This window comes from Pan troglodytes, chromosome 8 (genome assembly GCF_028858775.2).
Source record: "Pan troglodytes isolate AG18354 chromosome 8, NHGRI_mPanTro3-v2.0_pri, whole genome shotgun sequence".
Lineage (NCBI taxonomy): Eukaryota > Metazoa > Chordata > Mammalia > Primates > Hominidae > Pan > Pan troglodytes.
In genome coordinates this window covers 144,860,828-144,887,085 of record NC_072406.2, presented here as the reverse complement: position 1 = coordinate 144,887,085, position 26,258 = coordinate 144,860,828, and the positions used below count along the sequence as shown (strand labels likewise).

Below are 26,258 nucleotides of genomic sequence, written 5' to 3'. Positions count from 1 at the left end.
ACTGTCTCCAGCTGCTGCATGTGAAAAATCCTCTCAGGAGCCCGGGGCAACCCTGCTTGGTGCCCTTCAGGACCGGCTCACCTGGCCCAGCTGGCTGGCTGCACCTCCAACCCCTCCTTCTGTCTATGTGGCCACAGAGGGGCTCAGGCAAGAGGCGAGGTGGGGCGGCCCGCACAGCCACCTCCTGTCCCCAGCCGCTCCTCCAACCCCCTCTTCTGCTGACTCCTTGACTCCAGCTGGGGTCGTGTGCAGCAGGTACCTTCCCAAGCAGGGGGGACCCTCCGAGGAGCAGGCACTCTCTGAGCAGGCACAGCTGGCGGGGGCAGGGGTGTCCCTGGAGGCAGTGTGTCCGCCAGGCCACACCTTCTCAGCCCTCTCCCGAAGCTATCTTAATTGTATCAGCAGATAAACCCTTCTGCTCCAACTTTAAGCCATTTAAAGGCATGGTTTCTTCAAACTTCTTCTGGGTGGGTGGATGAAGAGGAGAGTAGGGCTTTCCTTCTCACACCCTGACCCCACTGCCACCTTCCCTCTAGGAGTTCCTCCAGGTGGGTGGATGAAGGAGCCGCATGGAGAGAGGGTCTTTCCTCTTGCACCCTGTCCCCACTGCCAGCTTCCCTCTAGGGCTTTCAGTCCGGTCAGGACAGTCCTGGGCATGGGCCCCAGCAGTGCTCATGGCATGAGCCCCAGCAGTGCTCCCAGCTCCCAGCAGGAAAGCTGCTGAAGCAGCCGAGGCTTTGAGAGGTCACGGTCAGTGCTGGGAGGCCTTGAAGAAGCTGCTGCAGGTGCCCACGCCAGGCCCTCCCGGCCCCACCAGTCTGCATGCGACCCATGCCCAGCCAGCCACAAGGCTTCAATGGGACTAGAGCCCAGGACACAGGCTGGGACCTACACTCAGGCGCCTGCAGCCCCACGCAGCCTCTCTGGGAGGGGCGGGTGACAAGCGAACCAGAGCCATGGATGGTAAGTCACCAAGCTGAGCTGGGAGGATGGGGTGGCCTTGGCTCCTACCAGGCCCCAAGCAAGCCTCAAGTCACTACAGTAAATACATCCTCTGGGCTTCCCAGGTAGGCCAAATCAGCAGCAAAGCCCAGTGACAGGCCCCCCACCCCTCCCACTGCAGGGCTCCACTTCTGTGGTGAAACCAGACGTGGGTGAGGTTAAACGAAAATGAATTTGCAACCTCTTCCTCACAGAACCCTCTTGGAAGCGGAGTTCAGGAAAGCCATTACCCTGCGTCCTCTGGCCGATGTCGGCTCTCTGGGCGCTGACTGATGTGTTCTCAGAGCTCCCTGCATGCCCGGCAGACAAGACACGGGATTTCTGTGCTGTTGGAGCTGTGGATCAATAGGCACTTGGCAGCCCGGGAAAGCCTCGCCCAGGCACTTCTTCAGTGTCGAGGCCTGTGTGGGAGGATGCACCGCGGTGGCTAAGAAATTTCTCTGGGTACCAACGTGGTACCGAGACCTCCACGGCGGGGCTTGCTCTGAGCCCTGTCTCCAGTGCTGTGGGTGGACATGTGTTCCCAGGGGTAGGGACACCAGGCTGAACCCAGGAGCAAGGGCTCTGACAAAGGCGCTTCAGGGATGAGGCACACAGACCGCCTGGCACTCAGGTGTCTTCCAGCCTGGCTCTCGCCACTTTTCCATTTTCCATGCGGGCGCAGAGCTCGGGGCTCAGCCTGGGCACCTCCTGGGGCCTTCCGCCCTGAGCCAGGCCCACCTCGCCTGGCGGAGTCGGTGCATGTCCATCCCAGACTCAGCCTCCCAAAGTGCTGGGATTACCGGCGTGAGCCACCGCGCCCAGCCTAATATCCTCATTTTTTAAGCATTAAAAGTTGCCTTCTGATCATCTCCGGTAGGAAACTCTCAGGCGCTGCGTGGGCGCCATCTCCTGGTGGCAATGGGCACCTGCAGGTCGCTCAAAGCCCCTCAGCCGCGTCCCCCCCACAGGCTCACGCGCCAGGCGCAGCTTCAGGTTCAATCGCCTTCTGGGAACAGGCCACTATTTTCTGATCCCTATTAATACCCGTGACAGCATTTATGTACAAGATAAATTCATTTCAATTTCCTTTTTCAATTAATGGCCTATTATTTGAACCAGACTCAGCTAAAAATATTGCTCCAATACCATCAATCTTGTAAAAATTAAATTTTCCTCCCTCTGACAGCCAGAGGGCACCTGGCTGGGGCAGGAGGGTGATTGTCTGGCTGGCCGCTGCTGCCCAGCTCTGCCCAGGACCCCGGGGAAGTCGGGCCCCGCCACACAGACACCCCGAGGGCCCCCAGCAAAGACCAGGCCACTGAGGCAGCCAGTGGTGGCCCAGGGGGCAGCGTTCCGAGGTCCGCCAGCCCAGTCTCAGTGACAAGACAGGGAGGACAGGCCCGCCTGGCGCCAGCTTGGCATGAGCTAACTGGGCATCTGGGGCATCCCGGACCCTCCTACCTGCCAGGCAAGGCTGCCCTCCACCATCCACCTGGCCTAAAGCCTCACTCAGGGCCGTGGCTGTGGGAGAGATCAGGTCCGTGCCCAGGCAGGGAAGCCGGGGCTGGAGCCCACTGAGCTGAAGGGCGGCAGCAGAGGCACGGGAGCTCCCGCCAGGCCACAGTTCCCAGAGAGCAGGCCTGAGACCCATTCTCACTCCCAAGCCTTATCCTGTCCCATTTTCGTCATGAGGGTGACTGGAGGAACAGCCTCGGGGCCTCAGACCCAGCACGGCTGCCTCTGGGTGGCCTGTTCAGCCGCCCTGGTGCCCCGCACCCTGGTTTCAGACATCTCAGAGACGTAATTGGGAAGCGTGTGTGCTGAAGAATGGGCTGCCAGGCCCACGTCACTGTCGGGCACTTTGAGGCACCAAGTACACAGCGGCTTCTTGAGGGGAGGGGCCCGGCCCAGCCCCTGCGCTTCCTCCCCTGAGAGGCACCTTTCCTTTGACGGGGGGCGCCGTGCTCCCCGCGCTGAAGGCTGCCATAGGATCTGCAGCGGGTGCAGACTATTTTGGCATCTCACAGATTTTGAAGGTTCTAGCTTTTCACATAATTACCTTGTAATTCTCTTTGACTTGGGATTATTAACAAACAAGTTAATTTCCAAATATTTGAGACTTTTCCATATATCGTTTTAATTTACTTCTAATTTAATTCTTTTTGGTAAGAGAATGCGTTTGTATCCTTTCCATCTCTCAGAGGCAGGGGCAAGGTCTTTCTGGAACTAGACTGATGTGCCCTGGCGACTGTTTTGCTGGAACCACCCAGGGCCAGGGAGGACCCCTGGAAAGAAGGGAGAACAACCCCAGAGCTCGTACAGGGCTGGCACCGCCTGGAAAACCCTGAAAGCCAGGTGTGGAGGCAGCCGCGGCCCTCGGGAGCCTGAAGGAGGTTTTGCTGAGGCTTTCGCCCTCATGTGGAAAAACGTTTTGGTGGAAACAGAACTACAGCATGACGGCTGCCCCTCGGCCAGCCCACGTGTGCCTCGCTCTCAGGTATCCCAGCCAGGCTCGGACAGACGGAGAGGCCTGCTCTGGCCAGGGCCCAGCACGCGGGTGCCTTCTGTCGGTGGCTGCGTCCACCACTGCTCTGGCTGGAGAGCCTCAGATGCCAAGGGTGCGGGTGGCGGGCACTGCCCCTCCGCCCACCTGCACATCAGCCAGCAGGAGGGGACTGTGGGGTGCGGTGCAGAGCCTCCCGTCTCCACCCAGCCCTGTCGGTTTTGCGTCTAAGTGAGCTCTGATATTAGGGGCGCCCGTTCACGACCGCTATGTCCTCCCAAAAAGCTGACCCCTTATCATCGTGAAATGACCGCTCTCAGCCCCGACCACACGCTCGTTCTGAGGGCGCCCTGACACGCAGACAGCCGCTCCCACTTTCTTCTAACGACTGTTTTACAAGGCACATCCTCCTCCGTCCCTTCACTTTTAAAATACCTGTGTCTTTATATCTAAAGGAAGCTGGAAAGAGCTGAGCGACGGTCCCCATGAGGAAGAGGTAGCTGGCGACTGGCACAGATGAGGCTCCCATGGCAGGGCAGCACGCGGAGACGGGGAGCAGAGCCCCACTCTTCCGAGGATGATGGGTGGCAAGGAAAGGCCTTCATGTAACTTGCTTTCAGCAATCGGACCTTGGCCTGCGTTGGTACGTTTATTCGGCTTAAGCTTGTTGCAGTATTTGGATCTTTTTGTAAGTTTCATGGACTGATGAAGAAATCTGAGCCATGACATCTGTAAGCATCACCCTGTCTGCCTCCTTTCCCCGCTCCTCCTGGGGCTGCAGCCACACGTGTTAGGACACTTGGTATTTCACAGTGATTTCTATCCACTTTTCAGTCCTTCTCTCTGTTTCACTTTAATTTTGTGGCTGTCTTCAAGTTCAGTCACCTTCTCTTTTCTTCTGCAATGTCTAATTTGCTGCTCACCCAGTGGTGTTTTTCTGTTTCATCTGAATAAGCCACTACTTGGGAAACACAGGACGTTGGGTCATGGCAGAGGAGAGTGAGAGGGTCAAGGAAGCTGCCGTTTTATGGAAAGGATGGCAGAGCTGAGAGAAAGAAGCCGGTAGGGAGGAGGGACCAAGGGGGAGAGGGAGGAAGGCTGACAGGAGGAGCTACATCCTGAGCACAGGGGTGAGGGCCTTGGCTCTGGTGTGAGTGGGGGCCCCGTGGTCCCCGTGTGCCCCACAGAGCGTGAGGAGAGGCCGCTTGTGTGTGGGCAGCTGCTTGACAGGGCGAGGGTCAGAGACCGAACGGGGGATTCCCGGGATTGTACAGACTCCACTACTGGTGGGGACCACGCATGACAGCTGTGTGACCATCTCAGGGACAAGGACATTGATCAACTGGCACTGGATGCCCAAACAAGTGAGATGGCCCTTGAACCCAAACAGCAATGAGAGTCCCACCTGCAGGGCAGGGGGGCACTGGAGAGCGAGACCCTCAGCACTGCAGCCTACGGGGGCCCACCTGGGAGAGGGCAGATTAACAAGGGCCTGTCACGTGATGGCGCAATGACGGCTAGTGGGCGCTGATGCTGGGGACAGAAGGCCAGAGATGGGGGAGAAGGATGCAGGGCCTCTCCAGAGACGGGGGAGATGGACCCAGGCCGGGGGACCCAGGGCCTCCCCAGAGACGGGGGAGATGGACCCAGGCCGGGGGACCCAGGGCCTCCCCAGAGACGGGCGAGATGGACCCAGGCCGGGGGACCCAGGGCCTCCCCAGAGACGGGGGAGATGGACCCAGGCCGGGGGACCCAGGGCCTCCCCAGAGACGGGGGAGATGGACCCAGGCCGGGGGACCCAGGGCCTCCCCAGAGACGGGGGAGATGGACCCAGGCCGGGGGACCCAGGGCCTCCCCAGAGACGGGGGAGATGGACCCAGGCCGGGGGACCCAGGGCCTCCCCAGAGACGGGGGAGATGGATCCAGGCCAGGGGACCCAGGGCATAAAGACGGGATTTAAGACGTGGGTCTCTGAACCAACAGCAAGTTATTCACGACCTGCAGAGTGTCCCCTCCTCTGAGGAGCTTCCTGCCCCTTCCCAGACACCTGGTGCCTGTATCTCTGTGGCTGCCACGTCCACCGGGGCCACCCTCTCATGTGTCCACCTGACAGAGGACCGCAGAGGAGGGACAGGTCTTTCCCAGCCCTGTGGAAGGCTCTGTCCCACTCCCCCTGTGCTCACCCTGAGGAACAGCCTCTCTCCGAGGCAGGACACCGCCCCAGCCCTGCACACTCAGGGATCAGGAAGGGACGGACCCAGCATGGGAGCAGGGCTGGCGACGGTGGCTCTTGAAGCAATACCGGCTGCTGTCCAACCTCTCATCTACACGCCTGGAGCCCCGGACTCCCTCTTATTTTCATGCACGCTGAGGCCCTGGGCCTCTCCCCACCTGTCACTCCCCAACTCCCTCTTGGGCTTGGTCTGGAGCCCCAAGACCCTGTGCGTGCTGGGCCACCTTCCCTGCCAGGCCAGCCACGGGCTCAGACCATGAGCAGACCACCAAGCAGGCTGCGGGAGTGCCAGGCAGGGCAGCGTGAGTGAGGCTTCAGGCGGGGAGCACCCCGACCTCTCTCCATTTACACAGGAGAAGGGCTGGCTTCTGCCAAGGCCAGCCTGTCTGACCCCTGCACCAGGCAGCGGGAGGGACTCACCGTGAAGTGCTCCTGGGATTTGTAGTTTTCGTCCAGGTAGACTCGAGCCCTGTTATATTCTTTCATCGCATCACTCGACAATAGTTCTCTGGAAGGAAGAAAGTAGGTTCCTGAGGAAAAGCCACACAGACGCCTTGCACCTCATGAGACGACCACAAGGTATAAGAGGGGCCCCAGCACATAGGTACATCACCGTGAGACCATCCACCCGTGACAGGCAGAGGGCAGGGAATGGCGGCAGCCACCGCAGGAGCTGGCCTCACGTTCAGCTCTCAGCATGTGCAGAGCTCAAGCTCCCGCAGGCTCTGGTCTCCACGCAGCCCGTGAGATGCCGGGGTCTGAGGCATCCCAGGGATGGAGACATTGAGAACTCACCCAAGGTCTCATGCCAGGGAAGCGCAACTCCAAGCTCTGGGGGCTCTCCTGATAGCTCACGCTTGGTCTTAAGAGAGAAATTGGACCCCCAGTAGCCGCCAGCACACACAGGTTGGGGCACATGCACCCCAGGGCCCAGGTAGTTCTGTCCCCATCTGCTCCTCCCAGAAGTGGCAGCGAGAATGGTGGTTGAGTTGCCACGGCCTTGCAACCACACAGGAGGGAAAGGACCTCTGGACACGCCATTGTCCCCGACCGTTCATCCTACTGGTCACATTTTATCATCAGGAAGGCCTTAAGGAGACAAGCTCGCCACCATCTCCGCAAAGCATGGCTGCACAGGAGGCCACCGCACACCCCTGGAGCCCATGACCGGAGGACGAGGCCCCATCTGCCTGGCCCCTCCATGGAGACAGTCCATCATCCCCCTACCCACGCTTGCTTATTCAAGCCAGTGGGGAGAGAGGAGACCAGCACCCTGTGATCCAGCCAGTCCATGTGTCAGGAAGAAGGGGGGTCCACATTGAAGAAAATAAAACTGCACCAGTAGAGAAGGGCAAGGCAAAGAATGCCTTGACAGACCCACACTGATCCCCATGTGGCTTAACTGTTGGTAAACACAACCTTCAACACGCTTTAAAGGAAGAAAACAGGGCTCAAACACTAAACAACGTAACATTCGCAATGTCTGCCATCCTACGGAAAATAACTTGACATGAGAAGCAGCAACACCACGTGAATGTGTCCCGTCATCCTACGAAGAAGCCGTCAACAGAAACAGACCCGGAAGAGGCAAAAATGACGGAGTGAGCTGAAAGCAACTGGGAACAGTCATTGCAACTGTGACCAGACAGCGAAAGGAACGCACAGACGGAAGGAAAAGCGAGGACAGGGAAAGCACACGTGAGGCTTCCGGAAGGAGTGGACAAACACAATGTCAGAAATAAAACGAACTGACTGCCTGGACCTAAGAGAAGATCAAAATCTGCAACAGAAAAGAGCCCAAGCACTTAAAAATACAGCAACAGAGGCGATCCGAACCGAAACAGGGGAAATGAGCTGAAAACAATCAGAAGAGCTTTAGGGCCCTGTGGGGCAGAACCAGGCAATCTAACATCAGGTAACTGGAGCCTAAGAACAAAAGAGAAGGGAAGGAAAAGAAAAATAGTATTTAAAGAAATAATGGACAAGGACAAACTTTCCCCAAATTTGATTAAAACGATAAACCCACAGACTGCAAATGCTCAAACGGCCCCAAGCAAGATAAACATAAAGAACATCAAAGCAAAGTACAACATAATCAGGTTGCTGCAAACCAGCTATAAAGACAAAACCTAGCAGTGGAGGAAAGGGCACATTATATACAAGAAAATTAAGAGAGAACAATGGTGAGATTCTTGCCAGCAACAATGCAATACAGAAGACAATGGGGCGATATCATTAAAGTAGTGAGAGGAAAAAAAATTGACAAGCTAGAATTCTATTTACAACAAAAACAGCTTTCAAAAATGAGGACAAAGACCTTTTTCAGATAAACAAAAGCTGAGAAAATTCATGAGCAGCTGACTTGTGCTAAAATAAATGTTAAAGAACGTTCTTCAGGCAGAGAGAGAAGGGTGCCAGATAAAAAGCAGAATCCACACAAAAGGGCGGAGGGCACTGAAAGCCAGTGAACTGGTCCACACCAAGGGCGTTTCTCTCACGTCTTAATCTTTTAAAAAGAAAATTGTTTAAAGCAAAAATCATAACGCTGTACATTAGGCATAAAGCGCGGAGGAAGGAAACACACACGGCATCGCGGGGGCACAAGGCCGTGGGGGCCACACTCCACTGTGAAGCTCTCACACCAAACACGGCGGCATCGTTCCCGTCCGGCCTGCGGTGTCCCCGCCTGCTGTGAGGGCGGCGTCCTCCGTGCTCAGGGTGCATCCCCACTTTCTCTCCTCTGGAAGGTGCTTCCCAACAGGGGCTGCTTTCCTTCTCTTACCGACTTACTGAGTTCTTCGTATATTTAAACACTCGTTTTTGTCAGTAAGGTGTGCTGCAGATATCTTTTCCCGAAGCGGCTGAATTTTGATTTCGTTTTGAGTGACTTCATTTTGAGTGACTTCATTTTGAGTGCCTTTTCATAAGCAAATGCTTAGTTCAAACATGGCCACATTTTTCAGCCTTCCATTCTGTAGGCTGCACTTCCTGCACATTTTAAAAGAAATCTCTCATCCCAAAACTACATTTTCTCCTATATTTTAGACTGAAATTTTTAATGTTGCCTTTTACATTTATATAATTAATACAACTGAAATTCGTCTTATGTAGGGTGAGTGAGAAGTGGCTGCTTATGACACAAAGCAGGGATCCAATTTCATTTTTCCTAACAGGACACCAATGATGCCGTGCCCCAGCCCATGTCCCCACCCACCCTCCTCCAAGGCAGCCGCGAGGGTCTGGGCGGGGCCTCGACTCCGCTCTCCACTCTCTGGGCTGCGCACCTGCCTCGATCCGCTCTCCTCTCCGGGCCTGCATCATGCCACCTGCCCCGCTGCTTCTTCGGAATGAGCCTTGGGGTCGAGCTGGGTGAGAACCCACTTTGTTTTCCTTCAGGATTCTTTTAACTATTCTTGACCCTTTGCTCTCATATGGCAATTTTAGTATTAGTCTGTTGAGTGTTAGGAAAAATGCCGCTAAGATTTTGATTAAAACTGCCTTAAACTGGCCAGGCATGGTGGTTCATGCCTGTAATCCCAGCACTTTGGGAAGCCAAGGCAGGCAGATCACAAGGTCAGGAGATGGAGGCCATCCTGGCTAACATGGTGACACCCCATCTCTACTAAAAAAACACAAAAAAATTAGCTGGGTGTGGTGGTGGGCACCTGTAGTCCCAGCTACTCGGGAGGCTGAGGCAGGAGAATGGCGTGAATCCAGGAGGCGGCGCTTGCAGTGAGCTCAGATCACGCCACTGCACTCCAGCCTGGGCAACAGAGCGAGACTCCGTCTCAAAACAAAAAAAAAAAAAAGAAAGAAAAAAAATGCCTTAAATTACAGATTATTTTGGGAAGTTGTGGCAGTTTTTTTTAGCAGCTGAAACCACTTTGCTCTGCTCGAGGACCCTGCACTGGGAGTTCAACACGGAGGGCTTATGTCACAGCAAGGATGCAGCGGCTGGGATCGCCTGAAGCCTCGCTCACACTCACACTGGCACCAGGCCGGGAGGGCTCGACGGCTCTGCCCACAGGTCCCGACTCCGGGTGGCTGCATCGACCCACAGAGCATGGCAGCAGCGTCAACCCACAGAGCGTGGCAGCAGCATCAACCCACAGAGCGTGGCAGCAGTGTCAACCCACAGAGCGTGGCAGCAGCGTCAACCCACAGAGCGTGGCAGCAGCGTCAACCCACAGAGCGTGGCAGCAGCGTCAACCCACAGAGCGTGGCAGCAGCGTCGGCCCACAGTGTGTGGCAGGGGCGTCGGCCCACAGAGTGTGGCAGCTTTGTGAAGCTCTGCGATGTTGGGGGCTGGTCCCAGAAGCCCTCATGCTGTGAAGAAGCCAGGGCTTGCCCAGGGTCTGGAGGTGGAGACGAGCCCCCAACATGGGAATGTGCCAAGGCCACACTGTAGGGGACACAGAGGGCGGGCTTCACGGCTGCGGCCTCGGGAAAATACAGCAGCCACTATTAGCAACAGCCTATAGGAGGCCCCATGTCTGAACACAAGCCTGCCTGCCCCTGCCTGCTCCTGTCCACTCCTGAATGCCCCAGGTCCGGGCGTCCCCTCTTCCCAGGCAGGACCCAGTTGGGCCGGCCCTGTCAGAAGCCTCAGGGCGTGTACATTGGGACTACACGTGGGGCACCTTCCTCCTAAACGATGGAGATTTCGCCCCCAAGGAGGATGGACGCTCCCAGCCGACCTCCCTGAGACAGACTGCGCAGTGGGATGTGAACCCCGGCCACCACAGGCCCAGGCCTCAGACACACACACACGGAGACGGCTCCACTGGTTTCTGGGGCTCACGTCCCCTGGCCCGAGAGCACAGACCCTCGCCGTGTGGAGGCAGCAGGCTGTCACTCCGTGGCCTTCTGTCGCCGCCCCAAGGAGGCTCGTGGCCACACGTCTGGGCCACTCCTCTCTTTGGAAAACTGAGACTCAGCCAAGATGACCCCCAGGTGAGTCCCGAATGGTGAGGCTGGTGATCATAGTACCATGAAAAGACCCCCGCCGGCACCCCACACCCCTGGGAAGTGGACATGCACCAGCACCTGCCCCTAGACTTACTTGACAAACTTGTCCACGTGGGACATGGAGGCCTCGTAGTTCTTCCCTCCAAACTCCTGACAGTGCAAGGCCATGAAGTGCGGCTTGTGTGTGTGCACGACCTGGAGGGAGAGAAGCACACTGTCAGGGTCGTCGGAGCCGTCCACAGAGCCACACGTGGCACCACCCCCTCCACCGCCCCCACGGCCTGGGAGCCACCAGGGTCTGGCAGAGACGGGGCCCCATGTCTGCGACCATGGGTTCTGGACAGATTCTAGGAGTCACCTCGCCTTTGTGCTTCCAGTTATTTATATTTCCAGTGCTTTTCATTTTCCCATTACTGTAAATTCCACAGAAAAGAGTCCAGATTTCTCAGAAGCCTCTTCAATCATCTAGAGGCCTTATTTCTAGTTAAAAAACTGTTACGCGTGTTTACTGCAGAGCCTCTGGGAGCCTCAAGATCAACTGGTCACAATCTCACCAGGAAGGCAGCCATTAGCAACACCCAGGCACAACCCCAGCAAGGGTGCACACGTGTGCATACGTGTGCGGGAGCACGTACCAGCACGCGTGTGCCGGAGCATGTGTGTGTACACATGTGCCTGTGTATGCATGTGTGTTCACGTGTGTAGGAGCCAGGCACTCCGCCGCCTGCTCACAGCCTGGGAGGACGCCGACACACAGCAGCAACTCACGCAAGGCCAATTCCACTAAGTGGCAGAGCCGGGAACCTGAGCCTGGCATCACGGCCACTGGTGCCCCTGCCCCGCCCGCCCCATCAAGGCTCCCAGGCCCCCGACATGTCTCTGAGGTCCCCAGCAAGGATTCTGACTCAAGCAATCACCGCTGCAGCGTGCTGAATCTGTCCCAAACTTTTACAGCTAAAGAGCAGTGCAACAAATATCCTTGTCAGTGCGGCTTCCTGTGTGACCTGGCGGCTTCCACCATGAGGCTCTGAGAGGACGCGCGGGCAGAGAATTCAGAGAGCAGATGCAGTATCGACATGGCCTCCCCTCCTTCCAGGTCCTCATCTATCTCCCACTGTCAGTCCAGCCACTGCCCCACACCGCACACCTCGCCACTCATGGGAGTCCTGACAGGCCAGGACACAAACCATCTCACCTGGCAGGAAACCCTGGGTGGGACACATGCGAGGCAGTCGGGGAGCCCCATTTCACTTGAGCAGGATGAGGGGTGAGGCACTGATTGACCCTGCTCCCCTGGAACACAGGATGCGCAGCGCTTCCAAGGAGCAAGCCCCCGACAGGGCTCTCTGTCTGGTGCCGGGGTGGTGGTGCTCCAACAGCCACTGAGGGCCCAAAAGGACGAGCTTCCTTGGAGGAGCGGAAAGGCGGGGAGAGAAGGGGCCGGTGCTGTCTGTGCTGGGCTTGGGAGCCTGGAGGTGCTCACGACGACACGGCACTCACTGTGAGCCAGGTGGAGCTGTGGGCATGGCCCACCTCCCAGGAGCCCAGCGGCCACGGTCCAGGGCGCAGCTGAGCAAGTGGGCAGCCAGCAAGGGACGACGGGCTCAGGCTGGGGAGACAGAAACGGTTCCAACCAGGCCTGGCGGACAGGCCCTGTCTGTGCTGCAGGTGAAGACGGGGCTCAGGCTGGGGAGACAGAAACAGCTCTGACCAGGCCCCGTGCACAGGCTCCGTCTGTGCTGCAGGTGGCAGCGGCAGCAGGAGACAAGGGCGGCCGTGCCTGAGTTCGCAGCCGCCTCTGCGTGGATGCACCGAGTGGGCCCCTCCCTCCTGGGCGTGGGCGTGGGCTCCCCGGGCACTCAGGAGGCCAGACAGCCCACTGCCTTCAGGCCCAGGCGGTGCACTTCTCCCTAACAGACGGCCCAACGTGGTTCCCAAGGGCCAGCTGTCCCTTTGGGCTGTGCTCAAAACAACAGAAGTTCTGAAAACAGACAACCCTTGGTGCCGGTGGTCTGAGTGTTTCCAGTGGTCTGAGTGTTTCCGGTGGTCTGAGTGTTTCCGGTGGTCTGGTTCCAGCTGTCTTGATGCACAACTCTGGTTTTGTTGTGGTGTCCGAGGGTGGGGGAAGAGTGGGTGGGCTTGAGATCTGCCACGCCTCCCTGGCATGGAAGAGGCCTGTGTCCACACGCCCTAGGACACCATGGGGCGATCGGCTGCGGGGTCACCAAGCTCCGGAGCCTCCACGACCCCCTGTGAGTGGGAGGCGACATCAGCACTCTCCTCACTCACAGGGCGCCAGGACCCAAGGTGACGGATGCTGTGGGCATAGTGGCGCAGGGCTGGGCACAGGAACCGACGCTGGCTTTTGCTTCTATGCCAGAGCTCCTGGCCTTGGTCACAGCACCTCTAATGCACCAGCAGAATTAGTAACTCACAGCATCCTCAGACCTGGGCCAGGCTGATGCTTTTATGCCCTTTGACTTCCTCTCATGCCCTGTCCCTTCACCATTCCTGCTAGGTCTCAGAATCCAAACACTAAGCTGCCCGTCCTAAGACAACATATTTATTACACTTATAGGTTATTTAATTTAATTTTATTTCATTTAATTTCATTTGAGACAGGGTCTCACTCTGTTGCCCAGGCTGGAGTACAGTAGTGTGATCATAGCTCACAGCAGCCTCCAACTCCTGGGCTCGAGTGATCTCCCACCTCAGCCTCCCAAAGTGCTGGGACTACAGGTGTGAGTCCCCACATCTGGCCTCAAAATCCTTCAGGCCCGTGACTTTCCTCACTAGACTGCCTCAACTCCTGTACCACCCAGAGAAAGACAGTGGCAGTAGTACAATATTCAGTGATAACTTGGATGTGTTTAGGTTTATTTTGTGCCTTTCTTAGTCTTTAATAGTTGAATTCCTTCTATATACTAGCAGAGCTAACTGATTAAACCATACCTCTATGGGAGAAAAAAACCCCCCTATATTCAATATATCTTAATTGGTAAACCCAATGACCTTGCTAATTAATAGTATTTGAAACTAAATTTTAACAAATCACTAAGTTTAAATAAACAACTGAGGAAAATGACTCCTCTCTCCGTGACATTCATTTAAAGTCAACATCTCCCACAGAGCGACCTGGCAACACCTGCTTTGTACTGGACGGAACGTGAGCTCAGCTACGTCAACAGCACATACTCTCAGTTTCCCCAAGCTGGCAAGATTTCAAGCATGTGACAGAAAAGCAGGATGATGAAGAGTTATGACATGTAAAATTACCACTGCGCTTCATCGGCAGGTCTTTATCTCCATGTGCGGCCGCCCCTCCACATGGACAGTTGGGTCAGAAGTCTTACGTATATATTTTCATGCAGTTATTGACAAACGGTCCCACTAATTTAAAGCGGAACAGCTTGGTTTCTCTCAACAGCAAGTGTACGTGACATGGAAGAGCTCCTCAGCAAAGCCCAACAAAGGCCAGGCCTGCTCAAACAGAGGGGACCCCTGCTCCCGGAGTGACAGGGGAGGAGAGGGGGCTGCGACGCACACAGCTCTGTAGGCAAACGCCATCACAAGAAAAGATGTGTCCTCAGATTCCAACGACCTCACGGATAACTAGATTTTACAGCATTTCTTGGGCTGTCACGGCAGGAGTGAGGCGGTGGAGAAACTGCAGCTATGCTGGCATAGCCACCACATCAGGGGCCCCGGAACGCCAGACGCACAGTGAGACACAGCCCTGATGCGAGAGGATGGCCGGCAAACCATGTGGAGAAGAACCGAGGACACCAGGGCTTCTCAGATGTCGTCCCCAGCCCGTCGGACACTGCACAGAGCAAGTGCTGCACGCTGGGGCTCTGCTGCTGCCCCTCTGCTGGAAATGCCTCCACCCACTCCCACGCCCCAGGCCTCCTCTGCAGACGGGCTCCAGGCTGTCTCCTGACCGCAGATGAGTTCCAGGCTGTCCCCAGACCGCAGACGGGCTCCAGGCTGTCCCCAGAGTGCAGACGAGCTCCAGGCTGTTCCCAGAAGGCCGCCCCTTCCCGCTGGACTCCCAGATGGCTTTGTGAACCTCCTTTTCTTCTGCGGTCACAGGCTGCTCTCCACATCCCCTCCCACTGGACCATGAGCCCTGAACCCTGACGCGCCAGCGCTGGTCCACACTGGGGAGCCCTGCTGGTGTGCCCCACACCCTGACCACGCACAGGGGTGATGACGCCCTCAAAGCTGAAGTGAGAGGACGCTTCAGAAACACAAAATGTTGCATCAGGAGAAGCCCAGGGTTCCCACACATCTGCAACAGGTTATGGAGATGGGCACCCCAAACAGACGAAAGGCCACACTTCCTTTGAAAACCAAGTTATCAAAATGATAAGATCTTTACCATGAGAAGTTTCAGAAGAAAGCAATGAACGACTATAGAAAAGAGCAGGGCACTGAATGGCAGCAGCTGATGCTATTGTTCCTCCACACCCACAAATCAAACCACCTCCACGCACAGTTTACAACACGGGGCCCTTGCGAAGCTGTGCTGGAACAGACTGCAGGTGAGTTAACACCCAGTCCCTGGAGCTTCTGCTGAAAGACTGGGCTCAGAAAATCGCCCTCTGGCACGGGGTCGTCTCACTCCACAAAGGCACAGGCAAACTGTCTGAGGAATTCATGAAGGAGAAGGAAGACATCCTGGTTAGATCTATCCGGATAGCTGGACTAGTTAGCTGTATGGAGAAATGTAACTTCACATATTATAAACTCCATCTAGGAGACAGAATTATGGTCTAGAATGGATCGGCACAACAAGAAAGTTTATATCCATGAGTACATAATGAGCCTGAGAGTCTCCAGGCATTGGTCATCTTGAAATCAGGGTGTTATTTTAAATCCCGACATTGTTTGGAAAACTGGCAAATAAGGGGAATGGAGCAACGTGTTATCCTGCCTTTCTTGGACAAACGGTGTCTCTGGAAAAGCACAGGGGACACAGTCCCTCTTTACAGAAACACTCCTACCAAAAAGTGAAAAAGAAATGGTAGAATTAGAATACAGCCATTTTACAATTCTTAATGACGCAGTGAATCAAGGCAGTGAACACCAGCAGCTGCTAATACCACAAAGAGACACAGACAGAGGGGTGAGCAGAGTACATGCCTCCCGATGAAAGCTGTAACGCCATGGCAGAGCATCCCGGCGGAAAAACTGAACCCACGTCAGATCTCGACGGAGGCCGATTCCAGGAAACGGGAGACAGCACGCTGAGCACGGCCACAGGACACCTCCAGCCACAGGACCACGGACACTGTGTGGGGGACACTGGATGCCTTCCACAGATAAGTGCTGGCAAAGAGGGGCAAAGAAGAACAGGAAACGGCCGAGAGAAAAGAAGGTGTACAGAGACACGCATCAACTAAAAGGCACTGCAAGGGCATATCAGCAGGGGCTCCGGTTTTGCCATGGGAGCATGTGGCCCTCGGAGGCCACTGTTCCCGCCGAGGACAACCACACACTACAAACAAAACATGCGCCCGAGGAGGCTGAGAGGTAAAGAGAGGCAGACAGGCAGCGCTGGGAGTCAGAGCCTGGAGAAGTGATACACAGGGCGAGCCTCTTATTCTTTCCCTCTTCGGGCTTTGCCCAAGCCTGGGCCACACTTACGGGAGCAGCAGAATGTGGACCCTACAAATCCAGAGGAAACCCCACCCTCTCTCTGGCCAGAAGAGCAACAGAAAGAAGCCCAGGCTAGCCGGACGGTGTGGGGCAACCCTGGAGGGAAGAGCTAGGAAGAGGGAACCCTAAGTCTGTGTATGAAGCCGCTTGAGTCTCCAATAACCCCAAACACAGACGTGTGTGACAACCCACGTGGGCGAGCAGAGGCTCTGAGCGGTGAGGTGGGCTCTGACCAGCACCCAGCATGAGACTGAGCTTATGGTCTGTACCTCATCAGGGTGAATGCGTGCATGCTGAGAACCGTAAGAAAAGCCAGTGTCTACACAATGCAGCATCCACAATGACCAGGACACAACCCTGAGTTATCGGAATCTGAAAACATGGCCCGCATTTAATAGAAAGAATGACAGACAGATGCCACCACTAAGACAACACCAATGCCGGACACAGCAGAGGAAGGTTTTCAAGCAACAACTACAACATGCTCCATGAGGTCAAAGTAAATACTCTTGAAATAAATGAAAAGACAGAAAATTTCAACAGAAACTATAAAGGAGAAACAAATGGAAATTTCAAAAACTAAAAACATTTATACAACATCTAAAATAAATGACCAGAAGAACTCAATGGTAAAATGAAGATGACAGAGAACAGCTGGCAAATCTGAAAATAAGTCAATAGAAATTACTGAAATCAAAGAACAGAAAGCACAAAGGTTCAGCAAAAGCCAGCAGAGCCTCCAGAAAATGGCATCACGTCTACTCTACGCATAGTCGGAGCGACAGAAGGAGAGGAGAAACAGATGGTGCGTGAGAAAAACACTTGGAAAAAACAACGGCCAAAATGTCCCCAAATTTAGTGAAAGACATACATTTACAGATTCTAGAACCTCAGTGAGTGCCTAACAAGATAAATTCAAACAAATAACAAGATAAATTCAAAGAAATTCCTATGTAGGCACATCTGTGCCACATTTTATCATAATCAAATTGAGGAAAAACAAAGATGTATTAATAGAAAAAACTTCTGAAACCAACTGGACAGAAGTAACAGAACACACATACAGGAAGGAGTCAACAATTCAAATTACCATGGCTTTCTTATCAGGAAACCTGGAGGCCAAAAGACAGTGGAACAAGGCCTTTAAAGTGCTTAAGGAAAAAAAAAAAAAAAGTCAACCCAGAAGTCAGTATCTATTGAAAATATCCCTCAGGAATGAAGGCAAAGGGAAACATTTTCACACAAAAGAAAACTAAGCAAATGTTCCTCCAGCAGGTCTGCTGGAAACTGATGGCTGGGCAGGGCTGGAGGGGAATGATCCGGGGGCAGCTTGGATCTCCAAGAACAAGGAAAGGCAGGAAAAATGGGAAGCATCTGGGTAAATATAAAAGATTATATTTTTTCTTCTTGGGTTCTTTAAAATACATAGAATGAGACTCCAGGGTAGCTGAAGACAGCCTAGTCCCAAAAATTTGCTCCCCAATTTTCTATGTAGGCAGGGGATGTGATATATAATGAATGTAATATATAAACTATGTCATATATATATGTAACTTATATAGAGAGAAAAACCCAAATTGCAGCCTCAGCGTGGCTTGAAGAAAAAGTGGAAGCTGCCAGGCTCAATGGCTCACACCTCTAATCCCAGCACTTTGGGAGGCCCAGGCGGGTGGATCACCTGAGGTCAGAAGTTCGAGACCAGCCTGGCCAACATGGTGAAACCCCGTCTCTACTAAAAATACAAAAATTAGCCAGGCGTGGTTGCATACATCTGTGATCCCAGCTACTTGGGAGGCTAAGGCAGGAGAATCACATAAGCCCAAGAGGCGGAGGCTGCAGTGCTCCGAGATTATGCCACTGCACTCCAGCCTGGGTGACAGAGCGACATTCTGTCTCAAAAAATAAACAAATAAATAAATAAAATAAAATTGGGAGCTACAAATAGCAGTGAATAAAATGAGGAAAAATCCAGACTCCAGAAGGTGATCTCTCGGGCTCCGGGACTGCCCCCGCTGGGGTGTGAGGCTTTGTGAAGCACAAAGGTACAGCAAGAAACACCACAAGAGAGGGAAGGGAGACGCCAGGGAAGAGACACACAGAGAGTCAAACACACAGCCAGCAAGTCTGGAGGCTGAAGATTCTGGAAGAGCATCCCAGCACATCCGAGCGTGGGTTGGAACACAAGGCGAGACTTGGAGGCCGCTGTGATGGAAAGTGGGAGGCCCAGCCTAGCAGGACAGCCATGCTTCAAGGGCACTACTGAGACACTACCCACGAAGAAGAGAAAAATATTTCTAAAAAGAGAGAGAAGTAGCAGCCCTGAGTCACCAGGTGGCAAAGGAGAAAGGAAGAAAAGGCAGGAAAGAGGGACTTGAAAGAGAAAGAGCACCAGCAAATCAGACAACGAACAACTCCCAGACCCCAATCACTGGCCAACTTCCAAAGCCAGCGAATGCACTTGGACTTTGCAATACCAACACAAGAGGGTGCTATTAAATTAGGAATCTTGCAAACCCCCTACTCCCACTAAAGATGAGCAAAAGGAAGTGCCTACAAAACGGCTGTAAAAAAAAGACAAAAAATTGTACACACACAAACTGAGGAAAACGTGCCCGACCCGAGGAAAACGACCATGAGGCAGAACAGGACGGGAGCCCACATCGCAGATAAAATCAAATCTACTCAAGCAGTCGAGAATATGAAAAACCACCTCACATCAGAGATGCGAAACTAAAACACAGAATGGACCACAGGGAGAAAGAGACGGAGAGCGCCCATCAACCTCGGGGGCGGCAGAGGCAAAGCACAGAACAGTCATGACAGAGGAGGACAGCCACAGCAGGCGCCAGGAGAGTCACTGGAAGGAAACCCCAACATGGGCATCAAAACCAGAAAAATCCACTGAGAAAGCAAAATCGCACAGAGAAAACAGCGTGAGAGAAAGAAGTGACCGTGGGAGACAGGCAGAGAAGGAGGAACATTTGGAGGATCAGGGACCCAAAGGACACCCGAAACACCTAACATTTAAAACTATAACCCAGGAAAACTTCAAAACAGAAAAAGACCCGCACTTACACACTGAAAGGCTCACTGAATACTTCAGAAAATTAACCCAAAGCAATCAACTCCAAGATTTCGAAGATAAAGATAAGATCCTCATGGCCTCCAGGTAAAAAAGATCAATTAAACAACAGGCGGCTCACGCCTGTAATCCCACCACTTTGGGAGGCCGAGGCAGCGGGCGGATCAACCACAAGGTCAGGAGATCAAGACCATCCTGGCCAACATGGTGAAACCCCGTCTCTACTAAAAATGCAAAAATTAGCTGGGCCTGGTGGCGCACGCTTGTAGTCCTACCTACTTGGGAGGCTGAGGCAGGAGAATCGCTTGAACCCGGGAGGCGGAAGTTACAGTGAGCTGAGATCGTGCCACTGCACTCCAGCCTGGCGACAGAGCGAGGCTCCATCTCAAAGAGAAAAAAATAAAAATAAAAATAAAATGTAAAGAATCGGACCAGCACCAGTCTCTTCAAACCCAACATACGCACTAAGACGACAACAGAATGACCTTTCCTAAACATCTCAGTGAAATGAGGCCTGAACCAAGGGCGATTTATCCAGCAAAGCATCCTTCAAATTCCAAAACTATACAAAACAGTTTTCAACGTACAAAAATTTGGGAAATTTTGCCCCCATCAGCCCTTTCTGAGGAATCCAGGAAGGCAGGGCTGGTTCTTTTCCATAAATAACCAGACGGACACGGGAGCTCTGTGGTCCCTGCTCAGCAGCGCAAGGGCAGCCCCAAGGGACAGGAGCGACTGGGGGTGGCTGTGCGTCCACAACCTCGATTTCCAAAGGCATGCAGCAGGCTGGCTTGGGCTGCAAACCAGGGTGGAGGGAGCGCAGTTTGCTCACGCTAAGTTCATTTTTTAAATTTGTATACAAGTAAGGGGTACAGTGCAGTTTTGTGACGTGGCTGTTTTGCCCAGGGCTAAAGCCAGGGCTTTCAGTGTAACCACCACTCGAATCGTGTGCACACTGTACCCTTAGGTGACTCTCATCCCTCACTCCCATTTAGAAGGGAGAACATGTGGACTGACTTTCTGAGCTGTTTCACGGAAGAAGTAAAGCAAGTTCTATCCACGTTGCTGCAAAAGACGATTTCATTCTTTTTATGGCCGAATATTACATTGCATATATGTGTGTGGTATAGAAAATACACACACACACACACACACACACACACACACATTTTGTTTATCCAATAAAGCATTTTTTTGAAATAATATTTCCAACTGGGATTTTCAATGTATACAGATGGAATACATGCCATATAGAAACCTATGTGATTTCAAGATTTCAACATTGCACATGAAGTAGTACAATATTAACTAGCAACCACTTGAATATGCCTTTTTTTTTTTTTTTTTTTTTGTCTTTGAGATAGGATTTCACTCTGTCACCCAGGCTGAAGTGCTGTGGTGTGATCACAGCTCACTGCAGTCTCCACCTCCCAGGCTTCAGTTATCCTTCTGGCTTAGCCTCCAGCCTCCTGATGCTGGGACAACAGGTGTGCACCACCAAACCCAGCTAATTTTTTTTTTTTTTAAATCTTCGAGAGACAGGGATCTTGCTATGTTGCTCAGGCTGGTCTCAAACTCCTGGCCTCAAGCAACCCTCCCACCTCACCCTCCCAAGTAGCTTTAAAAATATCTTTAAAAAGGGCCGGGCGCAATGGCTCATGCCTGTAATCCCAGCACTTTGGGAGGCTGAGGAGGGCGGGTCACGAGGTCAGGAGATCGAGACCATCCTGGCTAACACAGTGAAACCCCATCTCTACTAAAAATACAAAAAATTAGCTGGGCGTGGTGGCGGGCACCTGTAGTCCCAGCTACTCAGGAGGCTGAGGCAGGAGAATGGCGTGAACCCGGGAGGCGGAGTTTGCAGTGAGCCAAGATCGCGCCACTGCACTCCAGCCTGGGCGACAGAGCGAGACTCCGTCTCAAAAAAAAAAAAAAAAATCTTTAAAAAGGCAAACAGCCAATAAAGAAATAAAAATGGAATGCCAAAAAAATTAAATAATTCAAAAGACAGCAGGAATGGGGGGAAAAGGGTACAAAAACCAGTGTACAAACAGAAAAATAAAAAATGGCAGACCCCAATTCAACCACATCAACAGTTATAACAGGGTTAGTGGTCTGGACTGGCACTGTGTTATCTAGCTGTCACAAGTCAAATGTGGCTGGCTATTTAAAAGAAAACGAAATAAATGTTTAAAAACTGAGTTCTTTGACAGCACGAATCACATTTCAAATATGCTCCATCAAAAGCCACAGGTGGCCAGCGGCTGCCATTGTGAATGCCGCAGACTGGAACTCTCATCAGGAAGTTCCGTCAGCTGAGGCTGTTCTGGACTTTCCAGTTGCAAGGCTGGGAGCTACAGGGTGGATAAAAAACAAGACTGAAGGACACACTGCCTGTAAGAGACACACTTTCAGGATAAAGACACAAACAGACAGAGAGCAAACAGGAAAGCACACACCACACCAGCCATGAGCCTGGGAGGGCCGCGGTGAGCCAGGCAGGGCTGCCGGCCGAGAGCCTGGGAGGGCCACCGTGAGCCGCAGTGGCGGCAACATTCATTGGACCAAGGCTCCAGGAGACGAAGAAGAACATTCGTGATGACCGAGACAACTCTCAGGAAGACAGCACAACCACAAATGTGTATATGACTAATAACAAAAAACACACTGGGCAGAGGTTGACAGAACAGAGGAGAAACAGACAATCCCACAACCACTGTAGGAGACTTTAGCGCCCTCCCTCGGCACTCAACGGATCTAGACCAACACACACAAGCAGTCAAGATGCAGGACACAGTCAAGCTCCGTGGTCCACTTGGCACGACAGAAAACCACATCTGACACCTGCAGAACACAGAATGCATACTCCTCTCTGTGGCACACTCACCAAGGGAGATGACACGCCTCTCCGGGGCACACCCAAGGGAGATGATACGCCTCTCCGGGGCACACCCACCAAGGGAGATGACACGCCTCTCTGGGGCACACCCACCAAGGGAGATGACACGCCTCTCTGGGGCACACCCACCAAGGGAGATGATACGCCTCTCCGGGGCACACCCACCAAGGGAGATGACACGCCTCTCCGGGGCACACCCAAGGGAAATGGCACTCCTAACTTCACGAAAGCTACAAAACAATTTCCATCAAAACATCGATTAATTGTAACACATGAACTGTAAAAAACAATTATGAGACAACTGAGAACATCTAAATCCTAACTGGATATTGAATAGGTTGGAATTACTGATCATCTTTTTAGATATAAAGCTACTGTGTAGGGTCTGTATTCTTTGAAATACCTACTGACATAGTCACGAATGAAGTGATGCACTGTCTGGTTTTTGCTTCAAATGCTCAGGGGTGGGAAGAGCAGGTGGAAGGGTCTGAGGCAGAACTGGCCACGAGCTTCACAGCTGAGCGTGGGTGCTGGGCACGGAAAGGATTCTCTCCACGTTTATATGGGCTTGAAATCGTCACAATAAGTTTGCTGAACATGCTCATTGTTTAACTAACTCAGTAGGAACAAAACCAGAAACCCAAAAAACACATTCCCTCCAGCCAGCAACACCCAAGGCAGGAGCCCTGGAGCTGCGCAAAGCCACCCCCAGGGCCTTCAAGTGAGTGCCTCTGAACAATGGAAAAATCATGACCTTCTCTGAGGTCTGTGATCTTTCCTGGTCTCATAATGGCAAGGCCAGGGAGAAAAGAGGGAATCTCTGTTTCTTACCAACGTCCTGCTTGGGGATTCAGCTTGAAAACACTTCTGTTTGCCAGCTCTGGAGGAGGTGTGGTGCCCAGGCTCAGACAGTATGAACCCACTCCACGCTTGGGCACCTGCAGTGGCCTCACCAGAGCCGACAGACACGCACATCAGAGACTTCGTTTTAAAACAGATTTAGTCACTGCACAAGGCGAGAAACTCAGAATAGCTCATTTGAAGAGGATGGGTTTTCGTGACCTACTATTGGACATTTTTGGCTAACAGAAAAAAAAATATTTCCTCTGCAAGTGAGTGAAGCTGCAGAATGTACCGGGTAAATGTAAATGCTTCACTGATGAGCAATGACTCCCAACAGCCAGGATTCAAGCACCTCGCCCACTGAGGGGAGCCAGGCAGGGGCTGAGGTCCGGGAGCTCACTACTGAAGCTGATGGGTGGCTAGCACCACCACAAAAGGCAGCCAGGGACAGGGCACCTTTGTTGCAATGTCTTTACCTGACCAAGTAAGCCAGCACCAGGAGCCCCTGCCCTGGGGACAGAGGCCTCCTCCATGGGGAAGGGAGACAGAACCAGCCCCCCAACTCCCCAGGCAGTGGTGTGCTCGAAAGCTCTCAATACTAGCTCTCCAGGCGAGGCCCTGGGACTGCCCTTCCGAGGTGTGAATGCCCCGCCATGGCCAACGCTAAGCCACCGATGTGGCATCACTGAACCTGGGGCAGGAGAGGTGCTCGGCAAGGCACCATCATTCACACATCAAATACTGTGTGAGTATTTCCCTCACCCAGACACAGAGCTAAATAGTCAAGATCATACGTAACAGTACAATAATTAGGAAGGGATGAGTGTGGGGCATTTATTGCCTTTGGTTTTAATATATTTACTTTATTATAGGTTTATATAATTTGATTTTTAATAATGGCTGCATTTCACACCTGGCTCCCAAGTTCCTGATCAATTCAGTCAGTGCCCATGACAATCTGGGTGGGGTGCAGTGGTGGTGGGTGGAAGTGTGGGCTTTCCAGGAAGCACACCGGGCACGGGCTCCTGCTGGACCCCTTCCTGGAGGGAATTCTGGGGCCTGGTTCCTGCCTCTCGGAGGGTTCACTTCGGCACATGCCTTCCTAAGACGGTCGCTGTGAGGTGTCAACAATGCTGGCATCCAGGCTCAGCACAGACTGGACAGAGTGAGGTGACACCAGCCAGACACAGCTACTCACACCACAGGCGTTGGCCCGTGCCAGAGAGATACAGCCACAGGGGACACAGGCGCCCCGGCACCCGGGAGGACAGGGACACACACAGAGCTCTAGGCAGCTGCAGAAAGCCAAGCAGCTCCCCAGGGCTGGCCTGGGAGCCTCTGCAGCCTGCACGATCCTGGACAAAGATCCCTTCAACAAAACATATTGCTGGACCGCAGAGGATGGACAGGAAAGGCCACGCCACAGTGTCGGACAGCACGCTTGGGTCAGGCCTGGCTGGAAACACACTGCTGCAAAGCACAGATGTGACAGAGTGTCCCCAGGTTACCAGGCACGGCTGTGAAGAGACACAACCCCCATGGGGGTGCACATCTCCACCCACGAGTCTGAGCTTCTGCTCAGCACTTCACGCCCTGAGTGACAATGACACTGGCATGCGTGACTTGGAACTATCGGGGAAGTCACGGCCCAAAGCTGTGCATTTTCTTCACCAAAATTCTACAGTGAAAAAGCAGGTGCTCCTACCTTAAAGGAAAAAAGGGCAGTCAATAAAACCACATGGGTTGTTTTATTATAGTGTCCTTGAACTGGATGCTTCATAGGAAGGCCCAGGAAAAATATCTTGGAAAGGCATGGCAAGAAAAAGCACGTTCACCAGCCAAACAAGCAGCACCCTGCTTCTGCCGCAGAGCGGGGCCCAGCACGAAGGGCCCCTGGTTCCCAGGAAACAGGCAGCACAGGCCTGCCCAGGCCACGTCCATCGGCACGGCCAAGACTCGGTGTTAAAAATAGCAACAGCCAGGCCCTGTCAGGCGTTCTCCAAAGAGGAGTATCGGAGTGACCTAAAAAGGAATTACATCCTGCACAGCACCCCAGTGGAAGCCCCATGCCAAGATAAGGCGCGCAGAGGGACACGGGAATTTCTTGATAGAAAAAGGCCACAGTTACTTGCCAACGACGCCTGGAAAACACCCTGTTTAAAATCCCCGCTGCCCACCCTTGCCCTGGGTGGGGGCTCTCCTCTCCAGGTCCCTTCGGGGCTGGGCTGGGCTGCAACGGGTGCTGGGACCCCAGAAAGAGGCCTGTTTGTGACCAACCAGACCCAGGTTCCCACAGGCCCCTGGTCAGACAGCCTCCTCAAGGCGCAGCCGATGGGACCGGCCAGGGCACGTGGAGCAGCTGTGTGGGCAAGGGCCTGTTCTTCTCTCCGCCCTGCACACAGGACACCATGAGTTTCCATGACCTCACCGCAGGCAGCCTGGCCAGCCTGTGTGATCTGGAGCTGCCTTTCCTTGGCCCTGCGTGGGGCTGGGCCACCATGGGGAGGGGTGTGGGACCCAGCAGACCCCACCCAAGCACAGCCTAGAGGTTTCTGGGGGAGACCGTGGGTTCTACCACACTGACCACACGCAGCAGCCTTCCCCCCAGAGATAGGGCAAGTGACTTAAGCAAATCTGCAGATGGAGCCAGAAGCTGCTGCTTGAGACGCCACGGGCAGAGGTGGAAACGCAGGGCTCTAACCCGAACAAAGTCCGGGCTTGGGCCATCGAAGCTCCCACAAATCAGCTCTAGTTTAAGAAGCACGTCCCCCACCCCGGCCCCCACCGCCTCCCGGCCCCCACGACTGCACAAGGCAGGGCGAAGTTAAGTCCAGGGTCATGGCAGGTGCGACCAAGGCCCCACCCGCTCCCCCACCCTGGCCTGGCTTCCATGACGACAATAGCAACTGCGGCCTCGCAGCCATCACATAAAAGAACACCTTCTGGAAGCCTCTTTCGAAAGGCCAGCCACCATGCAGATTTTCACGACAGCCCTTTCTCACTCTGGCCATGGCAAGCTCCCAGGGGATGACGCAGGGACGGAAGGGAGCCCTGACCCTTCAGCCCACCTGGAGCAGGGCAATGG

General features: G+C 53.7%; 1 protein-coding gene across 2 annotated transcripts in view; it reads right to left on the bottom strand.

Annotated features, from left to right (window-relative positions):
- The window catches only part of INPP5A (inositol polyphosphate-5-phosphatase A), a 257,862-nt gene that overhangs the window by 127,123 nt on the left and 104,481 nt on the right, over nucleotides 1–26,258 (bottom strand). Inside the window, exons 1-3 of one of the 2 annotated variants that reach the window (XM_024346695.3) lie at nucleotides 11,884–12,364; nucleotides 10,783–10,883; nucleotides 6,141–6,228 (exon numbers count right to left, since the gene is read on the bottom strand). In XM_024346695.3, the coding sequence (XP_024202463.1) occupies nucleotides 6,141–6,228; nucleotides 10,783–10,883; nucleotides 11,884–11,934 (240 nt within the window). In that variant the 5' untranslated portion in view covers nucleotides 11,935–12,364. Of the gene's footprint in view, nucleotides 1–6,140; nucleotides 6,229–10,782; nucleotides 10,884–11,883; nucleotides 12,365–26,258 lie in introns of those variants that run through there. The other variant, XM_016919658.4, reaches the window with a different exon arrangement.